The sequence below is a fragment of the Amblyomma maculatum genome, chromosome 4, assembly GCF_055883805.1.
Source record: "Amblyomma maculatum isolate TAMU_Amacu chromosome 4, ASM5588380v1, whole genome shotgun sequence".
Classification (NCBI taxonomy): Eukaryota; Metazoa; Arthropoda; class Arachnida; order Ixodida; family Ixodidae; genus Amblyomma; species Amblyomma maculatum.
In genome coordinates, this window is record NC_139347.1 from 33,023,026 (window position 1) to 33,050,608 (window position 27,583).

Sequence of the window (27,583 nt, forward strand, 5' to 3'; positions counted from 1 at the left end):
TGTGTTTATGTGACTTTTCGGAACTCTAGTTTAGACTGCTCTGTTATCTTAGTATTTTTTGGCATCCTCTACAGTAAATTTAGCACTGTGGGGTTGGCAGGCCTGGTTTTGATACCCAAAATCTAACTTAGTGGGACAAGAAAAACTAGAGAATGCTGATTTAGTACAGATATCATTTAAATGAGCATACAAGTTTATTTCAGTTTCTTGCATATTGTCTGCTAGTGCAAGTTATAACCCAGTCGAGAGGAAATTTTCAGTTCCATATTTTTCTAAGGAGCACGCCAGGCTTTAAACTCATTCCTCATAAATTGTATATAAGGAAATCAACACACATTCTGAACACTTAAAAGTGTTTATGCTTGCAGTTAAGCACATTGAGTCTACAGATGTGGACACTGCACCTGAAGGGGGTATACGCTAGGTTTATTATGCTAGTCTTATTTCTGCTCAAAGCTGACTTCTATTTGCCATCAGATTTTTCTATAGGTAAAATACTAATTAGTTGATGTTTAACTGTGGTCAGCAGATTGTCTGAAATTACTGACATGGTTTACTTGACAGAAGCTGCCAGTTCACGCAGCTCCCTTGAGATAGTAATTGAGCCAGGGAGATCCCTGGATCTTAAGTCGAACTTGCTACTCTTTTTCCCACACAGCACATTCATATGGCTTGGTTAAAGCAGGGTTATACATATGTGTCGAGTGATCATGCACATAATGTGGTAAGTGTCTGTAAGCACAAATTAAGTTCGTGATTAAACAAGTTGCAAACAGTATGCAAATAAGGATCTGCAAAGGAAGCCACATCATGCCCTTAAAGGCAAAGCTGAAGAGAGTCCCTCAAAATTTTTGTCGCAAATTGAATCACAAGACTTCCTACAGTTTTGAACATGTGTACACTGAATTTTATTTTAAGAATGTGCTTTTTTCACAGAACAAGGCTCGAAAAGAAAAGTGGGACACGAAACTATATTTTGCTCATTATTGGCGTAATTAATCTCGCACAGAAGGCTTTTCTGCCATAAGGGAAGAAGCATGTCATGTATAGTTACAATTAAACCCTACAGTGTTGTAAACTCGCTCGTGACACTAAGTGACAAAGTGCCAGCTATGGAACACCGTCCCAGATGCAGCATTGGCTGCAGAATGTACAGTACAGATAGCTTTTGCATATCAGTTTCGTAGCAAGCCCAGATTAAGGCTGTTGCAAGCAAATGGCACAAAAACGAAACCTCACGGCATAGACTGGGCTGCATAAAGCACATCTTAGGCTTCTGCCATTTATTTTGGATTGTTTAACACAATCCTCAGATTCTAATTAGCTAAGAGTGTGCAAAAAAAAAAAGAAAAGTGATTGGCCACGAGACAGCCACAGAGCACATGTGTCTTGTATACACCCACTCCATAAGGCCTGTTTCTGGGCACCCCGGTAGACCTCTCTTTCTTGTAGAGCACTGGAATCTGTTTGCTTTCTTGAACAGAGCGTTCATTGCCTGTCTTGGAGTCTGTCTCAGCGTGACATGACACTGCATAGGGGTGCAATTTGTTCTTTGACCCATCATCGGATATCGGTCACAGCTTCTTTTAATGGCCTTTATTTATTCAGTTTGTCAAGAGATAACTTTACCACAACATGCGCTTTTGACGCATGCTATTGGTCGATCTTGCACAACAACCTTGCAAAACAAGCGCCTCGTTTGCATAATTGGGAAAAATGAGTGTGTTGCTAATGCGAGACCAAATATTGTTTCCAAGGCATTCGAAGTTTTTAATATTTGCACACCCCTACTGCACATTCCTCTGTACTACAAGTGATGGTAACCTCGAGGTGAACAAGTTCGTAGGCTGCATTTCTTCGATTTGCTGATAACACGAAATCTACAGTTATTTGCAAAGAACAGAAGGCCTCAATACACAGAATGAAATTATTTAGGGACATTGCAGCACTATATTTGCTCTACTGTTCTGCATCAGACTATTGTTGCTCCAAATGCCACGAGATGCAGTGCTCTAAGGCAAAATAGGTATCTTCCGAGCGATTCGTATTGGGATGCCTCGACTGTAACTGAAAGCCTATTTTTGGAATTAAGTACAAATGAATGCAGGGGCTAAGTGTTTGAACTGGGCCAAGCAAGCTAAACTTAAATTGTATATGTGGTCTCAGAGCAGTGTTGTAGAGGTTAGCATTTCAAATATTCATAATAGTATGTAGTGCTGCAGTTTGTGTGTGGGTCTGGGTAATCTTAATTTCGCAATCCATGGTGTGTCCTCTGTTGCATGCTGTAGTATACATACCACGGGAAAAAATTGCTCTGTTCAATAAGCAAATTTTGCTTAGAGCTCATTTTGTAAGGCAGGCATTCAGTGCAGAAAATGTACAGAACAAGTGTGTATGGGAATGAAGAAATATTTCTGTACTGCTCTGTACTAAACAAGCTATTTTTACGCCAAGTAAGCTACTGGAATCTTGGTGCTTGAAGAATCTGATTGCATTGAAGAAAATTTAACACATTGGGAGTGCAGCTATCTAGGTGTTTCATGTGCATGCATTTTCTAGTGGGCAGTCATGCTAAACACAAGATGAATGTTCAGTCGTCGCATGTAATGCGAGTCTTCAACGCACGCATATTCACAGACTCGTGACGCCTATTTCTGGCAGTGCATCTCACATGGCCTTTTATTGATCATAAATATATACAACAGTGTGCACTTCCTACTGTTTTTGGAGAAAGTTGCGGATAAGCGAAGTAGTTTAATTCCATCCTCGCATTAATAGCCAAAAGGTGTGCTTGCGCAATGATCGATACTGAATTTAATTCTCGATAACGAGAAAGCATTTGCACTTGATTTATACTGTAGAATACACGTGTTACCTGTAGCATTTCATTTTATGCCAGTCGCAGCTGTGAATATTTGCAGTATTTTCAGATAACATTAAAACATTCTAGATCACTGTTTGTTCATTCATCCTTTTATTAAGGCTTCTTGGCTGCGAATTCAGGACTGGACAATCTCCACATGAGGCTGTAGTTTCAAGGCAGTCGACTTTTTTTTGCATTCAACTTCAAAATACACTTTCTGGAAAAAAAATTCTTTCCTTTCTTATTGCGACCTATGACATCTGCCTCCCGAGCTAAAAGTGGAGAAAGAGAAATGAAACTTAGCTATAACAGTTTGCAAGTAAGGGGCTGCTGCATCGAATCTGTATTCTTCGGGTTTTGCATAAACTGTCGGCAGTGTTGTTTCGTGGGCGCTGATATGAATACTGGGAAGCCTGCCAACTTTCTCTTACGACTGCTTGGATGGCCCAAGGAAATAATGCGTGATGGTCATATAAAACATCATATAGGTTCACATCTGCCAGTAAGAGTAAATATAAAGCAATCTCTTCCTAATGAGCATTGTGTGGGTCTTGAGTATACACAAGTGGTGGACCAAAAGACCAAGTTCCATCTTCAAAGGTTGAAGTGAGCAGCATGAAAATTTCGAGAATGCATGGTGTTCCACTTTGGCCCAAATGTATCGGTGCCAAATCAGGATAGTGCAAACTTTGCAAACATAGAATAGAAGTGCGATGACAATAAAAAATGTCAACCATAGTCTCTATGTGTTAGCAGCACATTCTTCGTGGGACCGACTGTGCCATTGGAGTGCTTCCTGAGAGTGGAACTGATCCCTGCCCAGAGTCACCCAAGCTCAGTGCCTTTTCATGGTGGAGTATCTGCAACGAGAAAAAATTAGCATCTTGTCTGAAGACCACGGACGCCTCAGTCGCAAAAAAAATAATGCATCCAGCTAGGCATCTTCCAGTGGGAACCAATTCACCCGAAGGTAATTGCGTTCAGGAATCTCAACTAAGTAGTCAATTTGTTTTTTTTCTAATTTTAATCGGGTATTTCGTTTTGTCCTGTCACTTTCTTGCGATTAACCAGCGGCTCCTGTGGTTTCAAATTATTTCATCACTCCCAATTGAATTGCCTAATTTGAAGTTTGGAAATCCATTGGAAGCTCCGTTTGGTTCCTGAGGTTTGGCTGGTTTCATCAATCGCGACTGAATTACTTGGAAACAACTGCAGCTTCCGACAGGAACCCAGAAACCCAATAAAAACGCCTATTGGTTCCAAATGGTCACAAGGAGACATTCTCAACTGAAAGTTAAGGGGCAGTCAATAATGCCCTTTCCTGAGATCTGATACATCCAGCACTATAAAACTGAAACAGTGAATTTATTAGGTTCTTGTAGAAAGATATTAGCAGCTCATCCTTTGTAATTTATTTTGTAAACCCCAACATTACCATGCAAATAACTAAAGATAACTTCAAAATAGGAGAAATGTTACTAACGCCAGCAGAGAGTCCCAAAAATGGGGTATATAAGGGCAGCGTGTTTTGGCAAGGACGGCATTTGTCGTTGTGCACAGTAGCTGTTTTGGCTGTAGGAGGAATAGTCCAATTGCTATACATCAAGCCACGTTGGGGAGCTGTGTGAAGGTGTACTGGTTTGGGGTTAGGCTGCAATTTGGCCTTTAAGTAAATGCCTATACTACTATAGTTACTATAGTGCTTGTTAAAGTGTCTACAAGAAATAAAATACGCTCGAACTTTCGCATCTACAGCTAAAACATTTTTTCAGCGCATGCATTATATGTGATACTAATACTGTGCACCGTTGGCATCTGATATATATTACTGTAATTTAGCATGCACGATGTTTTTCTCTCTCTTTTTTTTTTTAATGAAGCGATTGTTTCTTGTTCTGCTTGCTTTTTAGAATTCGTATTGATGTATACTTCCTACTCCCCGTTGTTCCTAGTTTGTATTATGCATGTGACGAAGTGTCTGCATCATTGTATTTCATTTCTTGGACCCATAACTAGCCTATGGCTACGGGTCCAAACAGTGTTGGACACATCTTTATTGTATTTTCAAGAAAAAAAAAAAAAAGTCACAGGCTGAATCGCTGAGCCACTTTCGAAAAATATATATAAAAGCCCGCTGCTTCACAAGGCACCAAAAGCGAGTTTCCATTTAAAAATTCACTCAAAACTAAAAACTCCCGATATAACGAATATATCCCGATTCCCCCTGAGACGCACATAGGGTCCAACGTTTTGACTATCTCGAAATAAAACCAATTTATTGATCTGTCCCGATTTAACGAATCTTTTTCGAAAATTAAGGTGAAAAGGTTCATTTTTGGTCTGTTAGAGAGTGAGGCGAGAATTCCCAAACGTTTATTGAATGCGAGTCAGCGGTAACATCGCGGAACACCTTCGTCCCGCTTTTACCGAACTTCAAACTTCAAAGCGAGATTTTTATTCCGGATGACTGAAGTAGGGAATACCTTCTGTCTGCTGCATGAGTTTGCTGGAACACACAAGGGGACGAAATACGGGCTTACATTTTAACTTAAGGGGGAGGTGCGGGGCTAAAATAATTTTAACAAGAAAAAAAAACGTGTTTTTTGATCTTATGTTTTGGATTAAGCTTGTATTGAAACTTCTCACCAAGTTTAGTTGTCATCTGTGCAGTGGATTTTTTTTTTTTTTTTTTTTTTTTACGAGGTGGGGTGCACTCACTACTGAAAGCGCCTATGAGCGCTGATTCAATACGCAGCCGCATCGCGGGCAAGAACCTGAACGCGTTATGTATCCACAAGTTATAATGCTTATTTTTCGCGATCCCTGGCCAAAAAGGGCCTCCTATCGAGGTATACGGAAGACAGCTAAAAGGAAAAATTGAAAGAAAAGTAAACTTTTGGCCGTGGCAACAGCGGATTGGCCGAAAAACCGAAATAAAAGTTTTTTTTTTTTTTTTTTTTTTTCTAACACGGGGCACGTAACCTTCGAACACTGCTCTCGCACCACTGGTAACCTCGCTAGCCAAAGTGGTCGACAAGCAGGAGGTAGAATAAGGATCCTAGACAAAGATGCACGCCCACCAACAAACCAAGCAAATAATTTCACGAGCTCAGACAAGGGCGCTGGACAGCTGTAAAGCCGGCAAAAAAAAAAAAAAAAAAAAAAAGGCAACTTGAAGCAATCGCCACAGACCAGTGTCATGTTGAAAAGGACAGCCCATCGTATGCACCAGGCTACTTTGATATAATTTAGGCCCTAAACTCGAATACCGTGTTCTGAAATCTTTGAACTCATTTTTCTTAGTTTGCGCTTTTTGCAAGAGCACAACCGTTAAAAAAACTAATTTCTGAACTCTTCTGCCAAAGGTTGCTTTCGAGGTGGTTTCTGAACTAAAATTTTCTTGCGAACAAAATAACATACGTTTTGGATTCCTAATTATTCCATTAGAAAAGAATACCAAATATGTGACATGCAGCGAGAACAGAAAGGAAGGAAGTTCGTGTTTAAAGGGCTCACAATTTTACAAAAATGTCAAAGAACCTGCAATTTGCCTTATCCTGCACAATGACTACCGTGAATTTAAGCACAAACGGTTAGTACATTACGATTTTTGAAATAATTTTCTTAACTTAACCTGACACTTAATTACTCATTATGACAGCTACGACTTTTTTGTATTTGCGCCAAGGAGATGAAACTTAGAATATATTCTAATAAGAGGAAATTATGCCGTCCCTGAAAATTTCAAAATTGTTCAAAAAATGGCCCTTTAGCCCCGCATCTAAGAGAGATCCGTGAAGTTGTTACTTAAAAAAGCGCACGCAACCAAAGATCATCCACTTTACTGCGGGGACATAAATTTGTAGCCTAAAGTCCGCTTAGGCTGTTCTTGTTGAGGTAAAATTTTTGTTGTTTCTTTTCATACGCATTAGTGGCGTCTCTTCTTGCCGCAGGCCGCTATTTCATTTACGCTTTCCCAAAATGATGCCACGGTGGCTTTCTGGCAGCCGCTACACCATATAATCGAACTTTTTGAATTCGGTGACCGAAAATTGCTTCACTCAATTTAACGAAGTTCCCGATTTAACGAAGTTGTGCGTGGCTCCCCTCCGTTAAATCGAGTTTTAACTGCAGTCTGTTCAGTGGCATCGCATTGGATTGCCCCCTAGGAATTATCTCACCTGTGTTATCAAGAACCGGGCTGCCTCCTCGATGTTGAGGTTCTCCTTGGCCGATGTCAGAAACCAACCGGCGAAATTGTTTTCTTTGCAGAACTCGTTCATCTCTGCTGCGTTGTTCACTATGCCTTCTTTCGACATGTCACACTGGAGTGGAATTCGAAATGTAAAATGTTGATACAGACTGTTAGTCCAGGCAAAAAAAGAACAGTAATAAAGGAGCGAAAGAGATCATAGTAACTAAATCAAGTTACTACTATTAGACTTAGAAACATAGAAATGATGAAATGTGCAGGTTGCCTCGCGAAACTTAAATAAAGATTTAAAATGTCTTGCTTCATATTTTTTATCAGTTAAACCACTAAGAGATGTATGCATGACTAGTATTAATCGGGCAACTATCTTAATCGGTATCTAGAAGTGCAAAAAAAAAAAAAATAATGAAAAAGTTAATATCGTGTTCAACATTTAAAAAATCCACCAGCGCCAGCTCAGGCGCACCAACGCAAAGGGTTACGCTGGTACAGTTGCCAGTGCGTAGGTCACACATAACAAGAGCACAATTTTTAATGCAGGCGCACATTCCGCATATTCCTCGGACACCAAATATTCGCGGACATTATTAAATATTTTTCTCTCACCCTGAATAAAGCTGCTGTCACTACAGCGATGGAATTCGCATACTTCACAGCACTGCATCGAATAATTATGCATATCTTCTGTATTTAAAAATTATTTCACGGTTAAAGGTGATACGCCCCTTATAAGTTGAACAGGTGACCGAGTACAGTCCTGCTTCACTATCGTTTTCGTAAAATATCCTCTTCATTTATGTTAACAAAGCATTTTGTAAGACTGATATTTGAGAATTTTGCGCTCGAATTACATGAAGATTCCGGAGCTTTCTGCTTTCTTGCTCATTCCTGGCCAAATTAGTAGTCCGTAGCATCGGAAACGATATTGCTTTTTTTTTTTTTTTTTTTTTTTTTTCAATTCCAAAGGATATGTAACTTGCACCGACGTCATAACAGCCACCGTGCCAGCGCACCAGGAGTAGTATGAAAATGCACGTACTTTTTAATCCGCATATCAATACCTGTTCTAACCTGCACGATGAAATATATGCGTAGGATCAGCATCATTGCGCACTGACGTCAGGTGCAAGGTAATTTTGAAAGGTTTACTCTTAGGTCGTCAACGTAAACCCTAATTGGGAGCTTCAGTGGCGAATTCTTTGTCCAAGAAAGACAAAATTAACCTCATTTGTAATAGTTTTCGCGATGGTACGTCCTAGACTGCGTTTGTTTCTTTGTCTTTATTTTATTTTTTTGCCCTCTGTGCATGTTTGAGTTGGCTTTGCTGCACGTACACTGCTTAAGCCGGAAAGCAAGCTTTAAAGGTGGACCCATGAGCGAATATTAAATTTTTTGGCTATATTTTGACCTTCAAGCATTGGAGAGAGAGAGAGAGATCAAGGCTTGGGATAAGTGACCGTCGTACGCAGAGGATTTACTATGGCCGTTCATTCGGCTGGGCGAGAAAATTCGGTGTCGTGAAATCCTGACATTAAAGCCGCGTCATCTGTGTTCATTTTCCTATTTATGTCACCTTATCTTGCCTATGGGAGTGTCCAGTGCGTTGCCGCACTATGTTTCGTTTTAGGGCAGAGTGTATGAGAACACGGGAGGCCCGTTCTGCACACGTACCTTGTTGGCGAGCAGGACACAGGGTATGGGGGTGCCTTCGGGCAGCTGCACCTTGCTGTCCAGGTCCATCTTCCACTTGCGCACCGCCTCGAAGGTTTGAGACCGTGTCACGTCGAACACAATGAACGCACCCACGGCCTCCTTATAGTAGACGCGCGTCATGTTGCCGAAACGCTCCTGACCTGCAGAATAACGCGCGGAGAGAGACACTATGAACTGTCGCCGGGGTCACCGAGTCTGAATGATAATGTCATCTCTGAACAGGCTCCACAGGGGTCAAATAGGTGGTATTCTCAGCTCTAAGTTCAATCGCCCAGGATTCGCTTCTCTAGGTGTGCTATATATATTGTTCTGGTGCGATGATGACACAGTATTGCGCTTTTCGTGACCGACGTTTCACAGCAAAAACGGTGAGCATGCGCACTCGCGTCCCCGCTATTCCTTTATTACACTATTTCCCTAACCGACAGGGTTCCCCTATTCTAAATCTCGCTATTACTAAAATGACGTCCTCCATCTGTAGCCATGAGGACGTCATTTTAGTAATAGCGTCCTCCGTTTGTAGCCAGCCCCGCCGGGGTGGTGCAGTGGTAAGACGCCCGTCTACTGTGCCGGAGTTCCCGGGTTCGAACCCGACCTCGGCGGCTACGTTTCGATGGAGGCGAAACGAAGTGGCGTCCGTGTGCTGTGCGATGTCAGCGCACGTTAAAGATCCCCAGGTGGTCGAAATTACTCCGTAGCCCTCCACTACGGCTCCCCTTTCTCTCTTTCCACTTTCACTCCCACCTTCCTCCCTTCCCTTACGGCGCGGTTCAGGTGTCCACAGAGCAAGTGTGACAGATACTGCGCCTTTCCCTTCCTGTGAACCAACCAATGTAGCCACATATTGAAACACTGAAGCCTTCGCCCTCCAAAAGCATCATCTATCAAGCGAAACTAGAGTGAATTCGCACTAAGCCTAACATCCTAAATCGTCCACTTTTTTTTCTTAACGCGATCTAATGGACATGGGCTAGACGCGAGTCCTTTGCCTAGACGTATGGCGAAACACGACGTGAGAATAGAGCTTACCTGCGATATCCCATAGCTGAAGCCGAATAAGGGTATTGTCATCCCATTCCACAACCTTCAGTGCGAAGTCGACGCCGATCTGGTGGCGGTGAAGTCAAGGTTTTGGGCAACTGTGACGGATTCAGACAACCAGCCGTGGTTCCGTCTGGGTACGCACATTCACGCGTTATGTGCGCAATAAGGGAACCATCAGTAGCTTACTTGTAACGTTAGCACGGGACCTTTAATTTGTTCGTTCATATGCACAAGCGCCAAGGAAGCTAACACACCATTTGCATATAGCGTGAATATTGGCTTTAATCGTAACATGCATTTTGCCGCAATCAACCGAGTTCCACCCAGCAGGCTATCGCTGCATGTCGCCAGAAAATGAACTGTCACAAGTCGTCAGAGTAGTTCAAGCGCTGTTGGCTAACCTTTATCAAACTTTAAACGTCTCATCAAGAACGGGCCTGCAGCCACTTAGTTCCAGCGAGTGCTCATAGGGGGTATTATGGCTGGAGCAGCCGATACCTGTCGGATAGATGAAAAAATAACGCCGGGGGCTGCTTGAGCCGACTTCGACCTGTTATTTGGCACCACTGCATGCTACTATTACGGTATAGGAAATACTGTCAATAAAAATATCCCTATTGAAAACGTACGCTGCAGGCATATTGGAAACGTATGCTACAGACATATGATACCTGATACAGGCCTTATTATACAATGCCGTACAAATGTCATGCATAGTCATAAAAATGGACAAAATGTATGACAAAGCATGACCATGTGTGAGATTTATATGGTAATGTATGAAAGCTCGTGTTGCGTTGTTCAATAAAACTTTTTTCAATACTAATATCAGCCCAGCAAGGGGGAAAAAAAAGAAAAACCTGCATTCACAGTGGAAAACGATGTTTTCGCATGACTCAGATTGCATCATAGGTGTTATCCATGAAACGTTCTTACGCATGTTTAGTGGCTTGATAGGCGGCAGTAATCGGCGACTACAGTCATGAGTCGTCCTAAATGCCTGGGAACAAGCCAGACTTTTAAAATAAAAAAAAAAAAAAAGGCTCGAAGACATTATCAACGGGTAGGTATTGGGACATCAGAAACCGCAGGTTCCTGCTGGGGCTAACCGAAATTAAGACCACAATGCGGCAGGCTTAGAAGACCATTTGCGCATTGAACTAAGATACCACATGGGAGCCAACTTTACAACAAATTGCCAAGGGACTAGGGGGAGTTGAACGTTGTTTTGTTCGTTGTATTTTTTTTTCTCGCTAAAATAGGCAAACTTCAAATATCTCCGCACTTGGCATTCAAGAAAATGGTCTTAGCAAACGGGGGAAAAGTACGATGCTGGTTATGACGGGATGCACGCGCTGAACTGGAGTGAATGCCGATACCTGTATCTCTAATTTATGTGGCGAATTTTGGGCTTCATTTTGCCCCGAGCCACACGACATGGCTGGGGTAATTTTATTCCGCTCGCTTGTGCCATTGCAGTTCATCGAGCGCTTGCGTCTACAGCATCGTGAAAGGAAACAGAATGTTCAGTGTGCTAACAACAGGTTGAGACTTGCTAAAACTTCGTTCTGCACGAAAAATATTTACCGAAAACAATCTAACCACTGTTTACGGAAAGAATGGTTTTGTTGCCTTACATATTCCTGGACAGAACCAAGTAAGTAACTAAAATAGTAAAAGAGAACAGTGAGGCTGACCAGCGTGGTATTCTATTGGCGGCAGCAAAACTTGGGGAAAAAGAAAAAAAAACTATGCAGGCGAGACCGACTGGTGCGGGCTGAGGCGTTCACGGGGAAAAGGCGACAATTTGCAACTTAGCGATGCCCAATCTTTAAACGTGGTGTCAAATAAAATGGATATGCAGCTGAAATGAACAAGCATTGTGCCTCAATTGTGCTAACGGAATTGAAAAAAAAAATCGATGCAAGGCTCTCGGAACGAAAGAGCCGTTTCAAAAATACGAATTTCTGCGCGCTATATACCTTTTCTTTGTACTGCGCTGCTCAAGCCAGCAAGTGTCTTGGATTAAATATTTGCTTACCAGAGTTAGCTATTCACCTTAACACCTGAGACCTGAGAAGTTTCGTGTTCTTGCAGGAAAAGAAAGGATTTTTATAATAACCTGCGCCAATGAAAAAACGCGGCATCGCGTTGTTCTGCAGGTCCTGAAGGAGTGTGGCTTTACTTCTTGATTTAAAGCTTTGGCCCACTTTGTTTGTTTGTCTTTTTCTAAGATGTCCGAAATGAACAGAAAATAAGCATTTTGCTCGCGGTTTGTGAGAAGAAGGCATGATAAAATCTCTGGATAACTTCTATGGCAGCGCTGGTGACATGCATGGTAGTGCTTCCTAAAAAGGCTCGCTACAAAGCAAAAAAGAAAGCGAAGCAATGTGAAGGGCACGAACTACAAGCGTTTTTTTTTTTTTTAACTTAACCAGTGCACTACTTTCAGAAAGTAAAACGACTTCCCAGCTGCTATTCAATAGCTTTTTCTTCCACCTCCGCAAGTTCGAAAAAAACAAACATGAAATAAACTATCTATAACTAACAAATCTTGACAACAAAGAAAGCTCTGCGTAGTCCGACCTGCGAGCACAATATATAGAGTTCATATCTATGTGCTTTGAATCAACTAGGTCCCACTTCTATTAGACATCAGTATATAAAGAGCTCGTGAAGAAGGCAAGAAATTGAATATAGTCGCAAAGTCAACCAACGGTGAAGCTTGACCTTTGTTAATGAACTGCTTATGGTTTGTAGAGGGTCACGGAACGAAACAGTGCCCATTTCTGCCAGCACTCAGTCTTGTCTACACCCAGGATTGTGTAGATGCTCACGGAGCCAAATCCTGTGAATGTTCTGTAGTGATGTATAAATAAAAACTTTTTCTCCATACTTGCAAATAAATAAAAACTCGTGATTTTCAAATTTGTCTCGCGTTTTGGTCCAGTCCGGCCTATATTCTTTTTTTTCACTCTCATGTGCGTCGCAGGTTGCGCCCGAAAACATTTAATTAGGTTCTTGGAATGGCCGCAGACAGCTCTGAAATATTAATACAAGGTGCGCGCTTTGCGTGCTCCTAGATATAGGAATCAGTCGTACCCACGCAGTAAAGCCCCTGCTCGTGAGCTTTCTTCTGTAAAAGCGACGGGGTAGGCTTGCAGCGGAAATATGAATAAGAACGCGCTCCATTTGCTTGCGGTTTGCGCGCGCTGTACTGTGCGTTCTCTTTTATTGCTTGTAAGCAATAAAAGAGAACGCACCGTACAGCGTCTCGAAAACCGCAACATGACCATCTCCACGCGACGGGCTGCCTATGCGAGCCACTTGTGTTGGATACGGTCGCCCTGTAGTGATGCGAGAAGAACTGGTGCACGTAGCGCTTGATGATGCTCGTCTTGCCCGTGCCCAGCTCGCCGATGACGAGGATCTTGTAGAGGTGCTCGCGCTGCTGCTCCTTCATCGTGCCCTGCGAGAGAACAACAACAAAAAAAAAAATATATTGTCCATAAGATGGCAGCTGAAACTAAATTTTCACCATTTACAAGCCACAATAAGATAATATAGAAATAAATCGCACCTCGACCGAGATGACTTATAGCTGAACCGGACAGCAGTATATGGCCAATGCGGTAACGCGTTGCCCTGATTACCGTTGGCATAATTGCATAGGCGAGTCTTTAAACTTGTGGTATTATATACTCCGATTAGTGTGTTACACTGCCCAATTGTTCTGAAGCCCTATTCTTAATCCCCCACCCCTCTTTTTCGCCGAGCTCTTACAACGAATTCGTACTCAAATCGCATGTTTCCTTCCCCTTCCCCCGTTTTTTTTTCTTTTTGTTGTGTTACAAGGATTTCTGTAGGTGTCTTAACTGCATGCATGGTTGCATGCAGTTAAGACTGCCCCTGGGAACATCAGAATGGCGCAAAACGTGCTCAGGTTGCAAATGCAGCGGCAGAAAAAAAAAAAAAAAAAAAGAGCAGCCTTCGTCCTGAGAACATTTTGCGCCGCACTGATGTTATGAATCTTTGTCAAATGTTTACTGCAGCTCCTTGCGCAAAATTTTTGAGAGAGCCCTCGATCTCCCCGTGAACACCTCCAACCAGCGTCTGCTGGGCCTGGGCATGGTGAATACGTTCCGGGAGATCCGAGAGGCTCACTTAACCAACCAATACACACGTCTTTCTAAGACACTGTCGGGTCGCCGCCTCCTTGCCCGGCTACACATCAAACATACCACCCTTATGGAAGATCGTGTACGCCTCCCTTTCGAGTGGAGATGCGCCCTCCACGTACGCCCTCTTCCTAAAAACATGACACGTGAAGACCACAATGGCCGGCGCCTGGCGCGGGCGGAAGCCCTGGGCCGCCATTATGGGTCGAAACCTGGCATTTACTACGTGGACGCCTCCGGCCCCCACCATGGGGGATGGTACACGGCCGCAGTGGTCCACCAGACAAACTGTTAACGGGCTTACATTTCGCGCCCGTGACATAACCCACGCGGAGGAGGTCGCCATTGCGCTGGCAGCTACCCACACTGATTCTAAAACAATTATCTCCGACTCGCGAGGGGCCTGTCGGAACGTCGAGCAAGGCTGGGCGCCATACCTAGCCTACCGGCTACTTCAAAATTGCACCTACACCGGGGACCCCGCTTACCGGAATATAGTATGGGCTCCTGCTCATATGGGTCTCGAGGGGAATGAGGCAGCCGACGCCGCCGCCCGCGCGCTCTCTTTCCGGGCTTCCCATCTCGATCCCCTAGATCAGGATCTCGAATTCGAACCCGCGTATTCTTTTAAAGACATTGTTCTTTATTATCAATCTTGTCATAGCCTTTACCCTCGCCCGAGTAAAGGTCTATCTAAGACGGAGGAGCGGCTTCTACTTCGTCTTTATACCTACACTCTGCTGTACCCGGCAGCACTAAAACATTTTAATCCCTCCTTCACGGACAGTTGTCCGCACTGTGCGGAGAAGTCTTCGGACATCTACCACATGGTGTGGGCTTGCCCATCCAACCCGGCTGTTCCTCCTCACCCCAACCCCACTCGGGAGGACTGGGAGGCGACCCTGCTCGGCTGCTATGACCTGCAGGCCCAAAAGGCCTTGGTCGAGCGCGCCCGGGCAGCGGCCGACGTCACTGGGGTCCCGTACTAGGGACCCCACCCAGTATCTGTAAGGGCTGGATTTTCATAGATCCGGCCGATGCATACCTCTACCCCTTTTTGATTCAATAAACGTTTGTCACCACCACCACCACCACTGAATTTACAAACTTTTTCACTCGTAAGGTCATTCATTACCTATCGTGAATGGCCAGAGAAAAAACAGCTGTGGATGACGAACCATGCATTTGTATACATAGGTAGATTTTTGTTTTTGTTTTTTGTTCCCGTTTCTTTGTGAACACGCCTTGACAGCATTAATATTACCGGTCACGATACCGCCTTGCAAAAGTTTGCCCAAGAGTATGCTTCGGCATTCAGGAAATTCCCTGCTAGAAAGAAACGCGTCTAAATAAAAGTAGTTAAGGACTTTAGAAGAAAAAAAAATGGCACTGGTGGTCATTTCAATGATCGGCTAGGAGGTAGAGGAAATTTCATCTGACATAAAATACCAGCCTACACAGGCGAGCGGTGGGCATTGCACTGCGTGCCCGTGTAGCTTTAACTCCCGTATCTTGCCCTCTGGGTCGCATTGGGACAGCTCGGCAGTCCGCTATTGTCTGAAGGCAGTCACCTGGGTTACTGCCCCACGCGTTGTTCACGAAGAAAGCGCTGCTGCGGAATTTCAAATTCAACGGCATTCCAGTAACGTGCAGTGCATTTATTTGAGGTAGTGAACATCGAACTGTACTCTTTTTCTTTTTATTTCATAACTTCAAATCTGATGCCCGGATGGTAGAACAAGCGTGCACTTTTTCTTTCTCAAAAAGGCTTCTAGAAGTCAGATTTTACAATTATGTTCCTTACTCGATCATTTGTCCCTTCATTTTTTTTTTCCCGGCTTGCTTTCTGCTGGCCATCCTTTCTGACGTCACGAATGAAGCCTACAACGGCAGAGAGACAAAGGAAGGCAGAATTTCTTATTGAAGCCATGCACTGCAGCTTCTGTGACAGCATTGCCGTATCGTTTGCTAACTGAATGACATAATCGGCAGCGCTAAACTAAACAACTTAACATAAATGTCCTTTTTTTTAGTTTTATCTTTATCCTTCTTTATCTCACAAGCGCTGGTTAAATATGTCGTGTCCAGTGCGGTAGGTCAAATGCGAATTAAGTGCGCTGCATATTCGGTTTTCAAGGCTTTTTAGGCGTCTCTCATAGCCTGAGTCGCTTTGAGACTGTCGCTGTCATACATAAAAAGCCTCCTTTTAAACCAAGCCGTGCGTCGCTTACATGACCTATAGAAGTATAGCGTGTCTGAATCGGAATCCAGGGATCTCGGAGGATTCGATTCACAAACTCAAAAGTTCTGTCCAAGTTGGCAGTTGGCGAGACTGAGCAACCAACGCTGGCAAATCAGCTGTTAACCCAAGACACGTGGACAATCGCTCGATGGCCTCAGGTAGTGTTACGGACGAGGAGACAAACACAAAAAAGCGGGCAGTGGCGTTGGGCAGGCAGGAGCGCTCGCGATAGGCCCACTCCGGCGGCTCAATATCAAACGCGCAAGTGAATGACCTTAGGAGATGCAGTGCGATGAGTAGAGCTGCGCTCTCAAAAAATGCCGCAATTGAGGTTTCACAAACCTCCCAACTTCTATGGGTTGGACCGACATAATAGAAAACAGTAAATCACTGAAAAAAAAAAAAAAAAAAAAAAATACAGGGATTGCGCAACAAAGTTTGGGAAGTTACAGTACTCATACTTGTAAACAGTGCATAACCAAAAACCAATTCATACAGCTTACGAGAATAGGAAATTTTAAAAAATTGCGCAATACTCGGCATACAGATACAGATGAGAAGTATGTTAAAGTACCAGCTTCCGTGTGTAATTGACCACAATGGAGATAAAATCACCAGAGAATTTTGATTGCGTGATGCGAGCTATGACCGCATCACGAAATACATGCCGACAGATGTTGTATGAGCAATCTTATATTGGATTTAAAACTCTGCGCTCGGACTATAAGATACGTCGTAGTGGAAGGTTACGAATTAATTCTGACCACCTGCGGTTATTTATCGGAAGCTGACATCGCACAGAGATGGAGCATACAACACCGTATCTACGCTTCTAAACAGAAATGCGGCCGCTTTGGTCAGGGTTCGATCTCGAAATCCGGTTGGTAGAGATTAGTTCGGTGTCCTCCAGCAGGCGGCACACCTCGAAGTCTTCGTTGGTTCAACACACAAAAATAGAAGAAAGTACAAGGTATCTTCTAAAAAGCAAATCAAAAGCCGGGTCAGTCGGTACCGTGCCAAGAACGCGCCCGTTTCCCACTTCAAAACAACTGAGGGGCCTTTCAGCTACAACAATATGGATGTTGTTATTGATAAGAAATAATAAGTAAAAAGAAGCGAGAACAGAGAAAAGAAACCGAGCTCGCGATTGCCGCCGCGGTGATATCATTAGACAGCAAAGATATAGTTGACCGCAAGCAGCTAACATGAACAACAGCCTTGTGCCTGGCTTGCTTGTACTGCAGGCATTCTTCGCGCAATCTCTTTCGAACGTGTGCCTGTGCACGCGCTAGACGGCCGGGTGGGTACGTGAACTTTATCTGGCAGGCTTCGGAAAATGGGGGCACTGGATCGCTATTTAGACGTTCGCTCAAGAACTTGCATGGAAGTACAAGTTGCATTGGGCTGAAAAGACTTCTCTCTTACTTTTAAGGCATCTTCATGTTTTTCTTCGAGTCAAATTTCTGAGAAAGCATACTTTTCCTTGTATTCGTGGTGGTACAACGCCTACAGGAACAGACCTTGAACAGGTGCAGGTCATCGCCAGAATGAGTCCCGCGAATAAACAGAACGCTACCCTCCGAAGTCATGTTTGCAGGAGCTTTCAGCCAAGATGAAGGGCAGTAGCGGACGGCACCATCACAGCAGAGAGCACTACTGTCCTATTTAGCAGATATGAAGTAGCTACACAGAGCAGATAGGTCGGCTTGTTGGATATTCTTGAGACCAGAGAAGGAGTGCTTTTCAGACCAAGAAAAGCAGGACAGGGTGCAAAGGGAACAATCACTCTGTACTCTAAGACCTTGTTTTGCTTGTACCGATATCTGCTTAAGTTAACTTGGAACTATATTACGATATGCCTGCAACACACATATCTGACTGATACTCAACAGCAGAGGACGGGATTAACACCCCTGTGAAGAAGCTTTATCGGAAAAGAATTATCAAAATATTAGCAACGTTGGTCAAGAATTACATAAAGATTGCTTCATCAATATTTAAACCTTTATTATGACCCCACACTTGGTACGTAATTGTTGGTATTGTAATAGTTACTGAGATATTTGGGGGGTTTGTGGAGGAGAAAACGCTCTGTTCCAGTCTCGTTTCTCTGCCCAGTGTAAAAGCCTCAGCTTTGCTTGGCATTACTGAAGCAAGACCTGCATTCTTTCGAGTTTCTCACCTTCCTATAGCTGCAAAATTTCATTCACTGCATATGTTACCCTTCTTGTAGTAAGAAAACATTTTTGCATGAGCCTCAGGTAACCTGCTTAGTTACTTTAGATATGGAGTATTCTGTAGCTTGAGCCTGTAACACTCTTTAACCAAAAAGCGATGAGCAGCAATAATTATTTACGGCCTTAATAAAAAAAGAAACTGATAAAGACTATGGAAGCGTTGCATGTTCTCTCCACGAATGTAACGAAACCATGGTTGCAGGCGCATTTTTAAGCGATACCGTTTCACCGTTATGCCTGAAAATTGTGAGCGCGCACGGAGCAGGACGCAATGCATAAAACACTCGTATAAACTATCTGCGTTTCTCCAATGCTAAATCAACTGTTAATGGTGTTGAATATTCACGGCCAAAGGGCAGCTAAGACCAAAAAGTGCCATTACAGATGGCTTTATTTGGTTCAAGGTGGGGCCAAGGGCAGATTTCCGAAGCACAATTCGCCCCAGTTACGCCGAGAGGCCAGGCCGACGGAATGCTTGTGCCCATTGTGTATCACCGGCGGCTGCCCGGCGACACCAGAGATCGAATCCGCCCCGTATGCGAGATGAATGCTCGAATCACTATAGGCCACCGCTGCAGTAAATCTATACAGTCAAGTTTTCAAACTGTTTTGCAGAATAGGACGTTCATTTGCGCCCAAGCCCCTTGCAACTTCGCAGCAAATAATGCATCAAACTGCTCACATGCTGCAGCTTAGACCATGTAGCGCGGAAGCCCGGCAGGTAGTCTCAAAATAGCCAAAAAATTTCTGTATAGCCTCATAGTTGCGTGCGACTAGACTCGGAACCTTATACACCTTTGCAATGAGGGCCTCCTGGGCGTCACCATATTGTTCGCTGGACTGTTGTGTGCGCCTGACGTCAACATGGTGGAGGCGGCAACAGAACCGGTTTGCAACAGTCCAGAAAGGAGGCGTTTCGACAACCTCCTCGCCTGATGCAAAGGTCTATACTGTGCCGCGATTTCTGACATCGGAGTTATACTAGGACGGCGGTATTCGTCCAGTGTGTGCCTAAACAACTTTTTCACAAGCAGACAGGGAAGCAAAACGGGGGGAGGGGGAGACTTAGAGTACCATTGACCAGGAATCCGAGAAGCCTCGCGCAATTATTTTCCATTCTTGTTTTCAATCGTGGTCGGATCATTTCTTCGCTATCGTTTCAAAAATCTCACCGCCATTTTTAGTAAGAATTAGTAACATGTTTTCAAAAACCTAAGACAGCAAAATAAAAAGCCAGCAGCACTACACAAAAGCTGGGCGAAAGTCCGTGCCCTCACACAGCGAGCAAGTTCAGATCTGGCTGGCCGCTCAGCTCCAAGGCTACGGAACAACAATGAGAAACATTGCAAAGCACCACCCAGCAACCTTAACGTGTGAAGGAATCATTACAGTTCTTTAAAACATATAAGAAAGCATCCAGATTCATCAAGTGCAAAATTGCTCTAAGCAGTCTAGTACTTTTCGTTTCTTCTTTCCCGCCTCCCAGAGAAGATTAATGATTTTGCTAGTTGCGTTAATTTTATTTATTTTCATTCTGTGTGCATGCAGTTGTATATACCAAGTTACAACACGCGACCAGCCCGTAGTAGAAACCGCACGGTGGGAAAAAAAACAACAACAGACAAATAAAAACCATAAGTTAAAGCGGCCACATGATTGCGTGTACAGCATACGACCTTCGGAAGCCACCTTATCCCTTGGTGCCATTTTTATTTCGTTCGTTTCTTACCCGGCGACTTGTCGTTAATGACGTTTGAAGCTCATTTTGGCTTTAGATGTTTTAAATGCTTTGTTTTAAGATTGCTGCGGTCAGCTTTGTTTCACCGAGGATTGCTTAGAGTTTTGTTTTTCCTTAAGTGATGCCACTTCCAGATAGTCTTTGACCCTTACTTATTAAGTTGTGTTATCTGTTTTATTTCAGAATCCCCTACCTGTAGTAGCTCCGCTCATTTACCTTTGGATATTGGCGTGTCGCTTCTCAGTTTTTAATTAAATCGCGCGAACGTTGATTATTCGCAGCTTATCAGGGGGTGAACCGGCGAAATCGACAAGAATTATCGCGTTTATAAAAAGCGCGGTGAACGACCAATTATTTCTACGTGCATACAACGTCAGGACTGGTATCCACTGCGCACATTCTTATTCCTGCCGATTTTGCCGGCTCGCGCCGAGTTAGCGAATTGTCGATGCTGGCGCAATGTTATTAAAATTCGGAGGCTGTACTTGTCGCCTGTCAAGCTGACCAACCTTGTTCTTATAATAATTTTTAAATTTTCGTTCGGTTCATTTGCGGATTGGTACTTTTTTAATGGGAAAATATTGTATATTGAAAATATTGTTGTGGGAAAATAAGCACAAAAGCAGGCAGTGACGGTGGCGTCCATGACACTGAATTCGGATGACGTTACCACGCCGGTGTACAATAGCACAACGTATGTAACCGAACATGTATAGTAATAAGTCATTATGCAACGCAGCAGGACTGAGTATTTTACAAATTAAAGTACTGTAATTTTTTTTATTTCAAGACTTGCCATGTGGCATAGAATGGGGTTGTCCTTAACTTGGTTTGGTTTGGTTTGTGGTGTTTAACGTCCCAAAGCGACTCAGGCTATGAGAGACGCCGTAGTGGAGGAGTTCGGAAATTTCGACCACCTGGGGTTCTTTAACGTGTACTGACATCGCACAGCACACCGGCGCCTTGCTTTTCACCTCCGTCGAAAAGCGTCCGCCGAGGCCGGGATTCGATCCCGCTTCCTTGGGAGCAGTTGTCTTAACTGGTTTGATTTATAGGGTTTAACGTCCCAAAGTGACTCAGGTTATGAGAGACGTCGTAGTGGAGGGCTCGGGAAACTTCGGCCACCCGAAGTTCTTTATAACGTGCACTGGCATCGCATAGCACAAGCGCGCCTTGCTTTTCTCCTCCATCGAAAAGCTGCCGCCTCGGCCGCTGAGTATAGAGCAGTCGAGCGCCCTAACTACTGGACCATCGTGTCCGAGCCGTACTGCAAGGCGTAGAGCCTATACAAATATACGCATAATTATGATTCGTTGTCTCGCTAGGTCATTATGTAAAGTATCATGACTCGGCATTTTACTAAGACGTAACCTAAGGTCTAGAGTTTATGCAAACATTATTACACTGGGTCATGAGTCACTCACTATGCAAAGCAGCATGAGTAAGCACTTAAAGTACGTAATGCCAAGTGACGTAATATTTCCCATTCTCAAACGTGAGCAGCCTTAAGTGTCTCGGCTAAATTTTGTCTATTTCTTTCCGCTCCGTTGATTTCGTGCAAGCTGTGATTAAAACTCGCGTTTGCGTGGACTATAAATTAAAGCAGATTTATTTTTACAGAGTCTCCTTCGCCCCAGCCTGTCCAGCCTTATCAGAAACGCGACATTGTTCTTCAATGTCAAGAGTACTATGAAATATTGGTTTCGGTAGAAGTACCTATACTTTGTTTCACTGTACGCAGTTTACGTCAGATACTGTCGAGTATATAGACAGAGCGTGGTGATTGCTCGTAGCATAAATTGAACGAACAATAAACCACCTCTAAAACGATTTCTCTCCTTTTTACTGGCGATAAAAATGGCCCCGGGAAAAAAGTCCCCATTTGCGAAGTAGGAAAATGTATCCCCAAACGCGTGCAATCAAACGTACTGTAATGTCAAGCTTCACCTGGCCCGGTGCCCGGCTTATCAATGATGAACTGCTTTTAACATCACCGGCTTTTATTGATTTTGCTTTGCATCTTCTATGGTTTCAGATTAAACCTAGTTTGTATTTTGTTTCTGCCGTAGTTCCACGTGCTATAAGGCGCAGACTGCGTTTCCCCGTGACGTGCTGCAATATTTGGTGCAGCGCTTTCGCCCGTCGGATGTGAAGTGGCTAAACGGCAATACATTATACTTCACGATAAAAGTGATAGTAGCGGAAAATTATTGGCACATGGCAAACACCCTTCTGTAGCATTCCATGCTTCAACGACGTCACTGGTCGTAGTGTTTTGCACTGTGAAGTTTCATAACATAACCTGCGCTGCACTGTCGTGCTGCGCGGCTTGTACTCCAACAGCGAGCGGCTCCGTCTATGGTGCCCTAGTTTTCGCCTTTTTGTTTTCGAGATAAATGGAGAGCTGACCACCGCCTTCGGTGGGCCGAACTCTGCGAACAGCGCTTCAGGTGGTCACGGTGAACGATCCGCTAGGGCTGGGCCTGCAGTTCCTAGTGCATTACCTCTATCACCATCGGGAGTGTGGCAAGAATTCTATACACTCCAAGCGATAGACGCCCATCTCCGTCTGTGAGGGTCTTCCAGTGACTCTCGAAAACTACTGGTTCGGCCAGCTGCGTACGTTTCTTAATGAGTAATATTACCCAGTGGATTACACCTGTCTTACTGAGAGTTTAAGAGCTGAGAAACTTTGCAGACTTCCGAAACATGGTAAACTTTTGGCTTGCAGACTTTTTATGTGGGCCGCTTCCTCGGTGGCCTTTTCTTCCGGGGACGTTTTTACCTATTCCCGCCCTTGCCGACCACGATGTGAGAATGTGGTATAGGTACAGTAATGGACGTGCGCTCATAGGGGAACACGCCAGTGCTATAGCCAGTTGGTTCAAACCACCACTGATTCCGACCCGACTTCTAACCGAACCAAGATGGCAGCTCACGTGAAGCACCACCTCCAGCTCCCTCCGTACCTGCGCCGCCGTGACGCAAGGAAAGGCGCTTAGAACAGAGAGATGGCCTTGCCTGCTTGCCTTAGTGGACGACCCTGTGCAAAACAGTGTACTGTGCGTCATCCTGATTGTCTCAGGCCGGCCTTACTTTTTGTATTGCACACAGCTTGTGAAACGGAGTATAGGGTAGTGATTATGGCGGTAGCAATGCATGCACCTCGCTTTGGATATTGCGCTGGTCGGCGAATCTCCTTTGTAAACGCGAACGCCAGAGCAACGAGACATCGCTTACGTATGCCGCTATAGGTTTCACAGATTACTTCGCAGCGACGTCAACGCGTAGATATGGTCACAAGTCTGTCACTTTCAAGATTGCGCGTTTCACCCCCCCCCCCCCCTCCCCCCTCCAGTCAGCTACATGCACCCCTCATTCTACATCCATCCTTATCCGCTCCGTATCGGTCTATGTCACCACCGCTCGAGTCACTTTATCAGAGTGCTGCTTTAAAAATATCAGTGCCGGTGAAGTCAACCGCTTCCGAGCAGCTAGCACTGCGTGGAAAAAGTAACTGGCCAGGTTTGTCACTGGTCAATTGCGACATACAATCCCGCCAACAGTGTTAAGGGCTAGACAGAGCGGAGCCGCCATTTTCTAAGCAGTGTAATGACTCTGTTATGAACTCGATTTTTTTTTTTTTTTTTCAAAGACACATGCTTTCAAAACAAGACAAGTTCAAGCACCGGGGAAGCCTGTACAACTACAAGCAGCGCTCCAAGCTTAATCGACCGAATGCAGAAAACAATACTGTACCTAGCTCCCACTTCCAATTTAATATTCCTGCAGGAACGAGTGGAATTGTCATGGAGTATGTAGAAATTCTTATCGTCTGCAGGAAATAAGCCAACTGTTAGACGTCACCGCTGCTGACATCGCTCCTGCGTGCATTGTTAAAGTGCCGCATTCCTTTGTACAAAGGTTCACGAGTACTGAAACGCTATGCATTTACGGATGTTTAAGGGCAATGACCTCTGACAGTTTCCAAACTTACAAACTCTACACACATTTACCAACCCTACGTGCAAAAACACAGAGTTGGTAAATTACCATGGCAAGCACGTTTCTGGTACTTTAGCGCAACATGCTTATGTAGATATTTCTCTATCACGCACGAAGCCGGCAATATGAGCTAAGTTCCGTATCTTAAGTTCTATGTGTTAATAGCGATAGATCTCGTTGTAAGACTTTACTGCGCTTACTAATTAAACTAGTTTACTGTGAACAGCCAAATATAGTTATGTAGGTGTGGGCGTGCTTTACTTCATGGGTGACAGTAGCGCACTCTTTATACTTCTATCATCCCAATAAAATGAACGAGCTTTTGTAAACGGCTTCAGCCCGTTACAAATCTTCAAAAGTTAAATGGCGCGAAACGACCATCCAAACTTCAGCAGGAGTGCATTTGCAGAATGAACGTGGCTACCAAGTGGGTATACTTGTGTTAATGACCAAACATTAACTTAACGATCAATATTGAATTTTCACTCGATTTTATTATCGTCCTATCGTATACCTCGATCCATAACTGACGAAGGTGCGGACTGTACGAGTTTCGGAATCGCGTGTCTATAGACACGATGAGTCATATTCAGTTATCTCGTAAAAATACTACTGTGATCTGTAACGAGTTAAGACTAAAGGAAAGCTTTTATGTCAAAATTCTTCGCAGAACATGGACGTTAAAATCTCACCGCTGACTACCTTGGGGGTGTAATAGCTACTGCCCACTTAGCATACGATATACACACTTAGAAAAAAAAACATACATGAAAAAATGGGCTACTCAGAGTAGTGGTGTTGCCAAAAGCAAGTGCGATACGCTGTGTTCATGGCTTTAACGCTAACATTGCGTCAGGTGCGGCTATTTAATTCAAAAGCGCCGATTCACGTATTATATTCTACGGTGCAATAGTTCTCTCTAGGACTGTCGCTGGTTGAGAAGTAGTTATTCAGTACTAGTTGCGCAGTGATGAGACGAAAACTTGCTGAAGGGCTTAATGTAAGGCCTAATTAAAGCGCTAAGTACGTATACCTCTCGCGCTTCGTACAGCGTCTCTCATCGCAACTCTGCAGCTCACAATGACTCGCTCTGCAATTGTGGTGGCAAACGCACACCCATATTGACGCTATAACCGTCGCACGTCATAAAATGAAAACAAGTGTCGCATTACTCAAGCGCGCCAAGGCGAAAAGCGGTACGGATGTCACGGAAACATCCCGGTCGGGGCAAAACAAGCGTTCAGACAATTCCACACCCATCTCGCTAGTGCATGTCTTAATGCCACTCGAGAGGACCGCGACGCTTGCGATGAGCAGTTGACCTGGGGGCGCGACAGGGACGGACAGAAAGAAACAGACTTACGGCAACTTCCGACGATCCTCCTGCAGTCCCGAAAGAGCGGACGGCATGGCCGGCTATCGCTCCGGCGACCCGAGATAAGCGGCAATCATCGGCGCTGACGCCTGGCGAAGGACGGGCGTACTAACTGCCGTGAAAAATGCTGCTGAAAAGCTATCCTGGCGAGGCGCGCTGAGGAAGCCATGTAGCGGCGAGTGCAGACGCCCACGGCCGTTATCTTCTCGGATTCTGCCATTCTTTGGTGCTCTTTCTCTCCTTTCTTTATATCAATATCGGTGGCATTGTTTTCCTTTAGTGAAAGCAGCGTATTGGTGAGCTATCACCGGACACATACCTCAAAGCATACCTCAAAGTTTGTTCTGCGTCATATCCATAAGGTGGAATATTTTGCGTGGCTACAACTATAGTGTTGGCAACAAGCCTGATACTGAAGGAAAGCAAGCATCGCACGTGTGCATCGATAACTGAAAACTTTGTGTCTGATGGAAACTGGTGCTTCTTTGTCCGACATGTGACGTCACATGAGTTGGCAAGGTTGCGGGGTACCGCTGCGCATGGCTGTGCCAAAAACAGTATATGAGTTATCGCGGCAAGAGGAATGATTTTCTGGTGCATTGACTGTCATATCCATACCTTAAGCGTTCTACACAATTTTTTTTTACGAATACCAGAGTATGCATCCTCAAAATGAGGCGCTGACGTAGTTCAACTGCTTACTTCGACAAGAGAACAAAAGCTCTCACACAATAAGGAACAGCGTTTCTTCAAGGAAAGCTGCAGATATTGCAGAATTCGAAGAGCTTAAATTGACCACATATGCGCAAATTGCAGGCAAAGCTTGCAAAAGTCTTTGGGGCTAACATTTGAAAAGGTGACATGATCGTTGATTAAAACTGCGATAGCTTTCAGGCTTCTCCACAGCGTCAGGTGACGGGGCATACGATGGTGCCAAGTACGGTACCTCGGTACTTTTCCAAAATAGAAACTTGCTTTGAAGGAAGAAAAAGAACGCCATCTAAATCAAAGCCCTCGAAACGTTGTTTGAGGGCATCCGACGACGCTTCGCAGGGTGCACGCGAACGCAACGAAGGTTAAAAATTTTGCTTTCCGTGCTTCCTGTGCGTCGTCAAATCTGTCACCTTTTTTTTTTTTTTTTTTTTTTAAGGAACGAATTAATAGAGACCGCACGGTGCCAGATATGGGCCGCACAACGGGTGCGATACCTGGCTATAGCACATTTCTTCAATCCCCTCGAAAGTCTGAGATTATGTGCGAGGGCGCGCACTGTTTAACTTGACCGATTTTAGTCTTTTATTTTTCTATTTTTCGAATATCTTCCCTAAGATTCCTTTAAGTTTGAATCTTGCGAGCCCTGTCAAATGTTCTAGCATTTTCTAGAAACCTCCCATGAGATTTTGGCTGCCTTGCGCGTCTTAAATTTTCTTTCTTACCCGCTGGGGAGATGGCCATCCTGATGACTGTGCCTTAGTATCTGGATCATTAAGTCGTACCAGTCTTTCTCAGCCATTATAGCTGAAAGAACTGCACTTTTGTGGGCTTTACAAAGATCTAGCTCCCTTGTTATCTCTATTCCACAAATTATTCTATATTCCAAATTTTTAAACATTTATTATATTGCATAGTATCCAACATCGGTGTGCTAAAGGCGCTTACAGGAGCCTCCTCACTTCCTCCACGCCTCGGGGTGCGCACGGAGGTCATTTTTATACCGGATAACAAGATTGTCTCCCTCGTGAGGCAGATATATCCTCGAAGCGCAATGCGACCGTAATGTTGTGCATCGCGCCATGGTTGCCTGCAGAGGCGCTCCGCGGCCACATGAGCGCCGTAATGACCAGCAAATACGATAATAAACACCTTTAGCACTGCCCCAAGGCTGACATGGCAAGTATGGTATAACTACGACCATGGGATAAATATGGAATATGCAAGCCTGGCAACGTTAGCATAGCAACACGTTACCGTATTT

General features: G+C 44.2%; 1 protein-coding gene across 1 annotated transcript; it reads right to left on the reverse strand.

The window, feature by feature from the left end:
- Window positions 1-2,651: 2,651 nt before the first annotated feature.
- Window positions 2,652-25,745, reverse strand: Rab32 (RAS oncogene family member Rab32). Its single transcript, XM_084601023.1, has 6 exons — window positions 25,597-25,745; window positions 13,174-13,302; window positions 9,819-9,897; window positions 8,748-8,929; window positions 7,045-7,188; window positions 2,652-3,723 (listed from the first exon to the last, which is right to left on the reverse strand). Exons 2-6 carry the CDS (start codon window positions 13,294-13,296, stop codon window positions 3,613-3,615), a joined length of 639 nt encoding a protein of 212 aa, XP_084457149.1. The 5' UTR covers window positions 13,297-13,302; window positions 25,597-25,745; the 3' UTR covers window positions 2,652-3,612.
- Window positions 25,746-27,583: the final 1,838 nt, after the last annotated feature.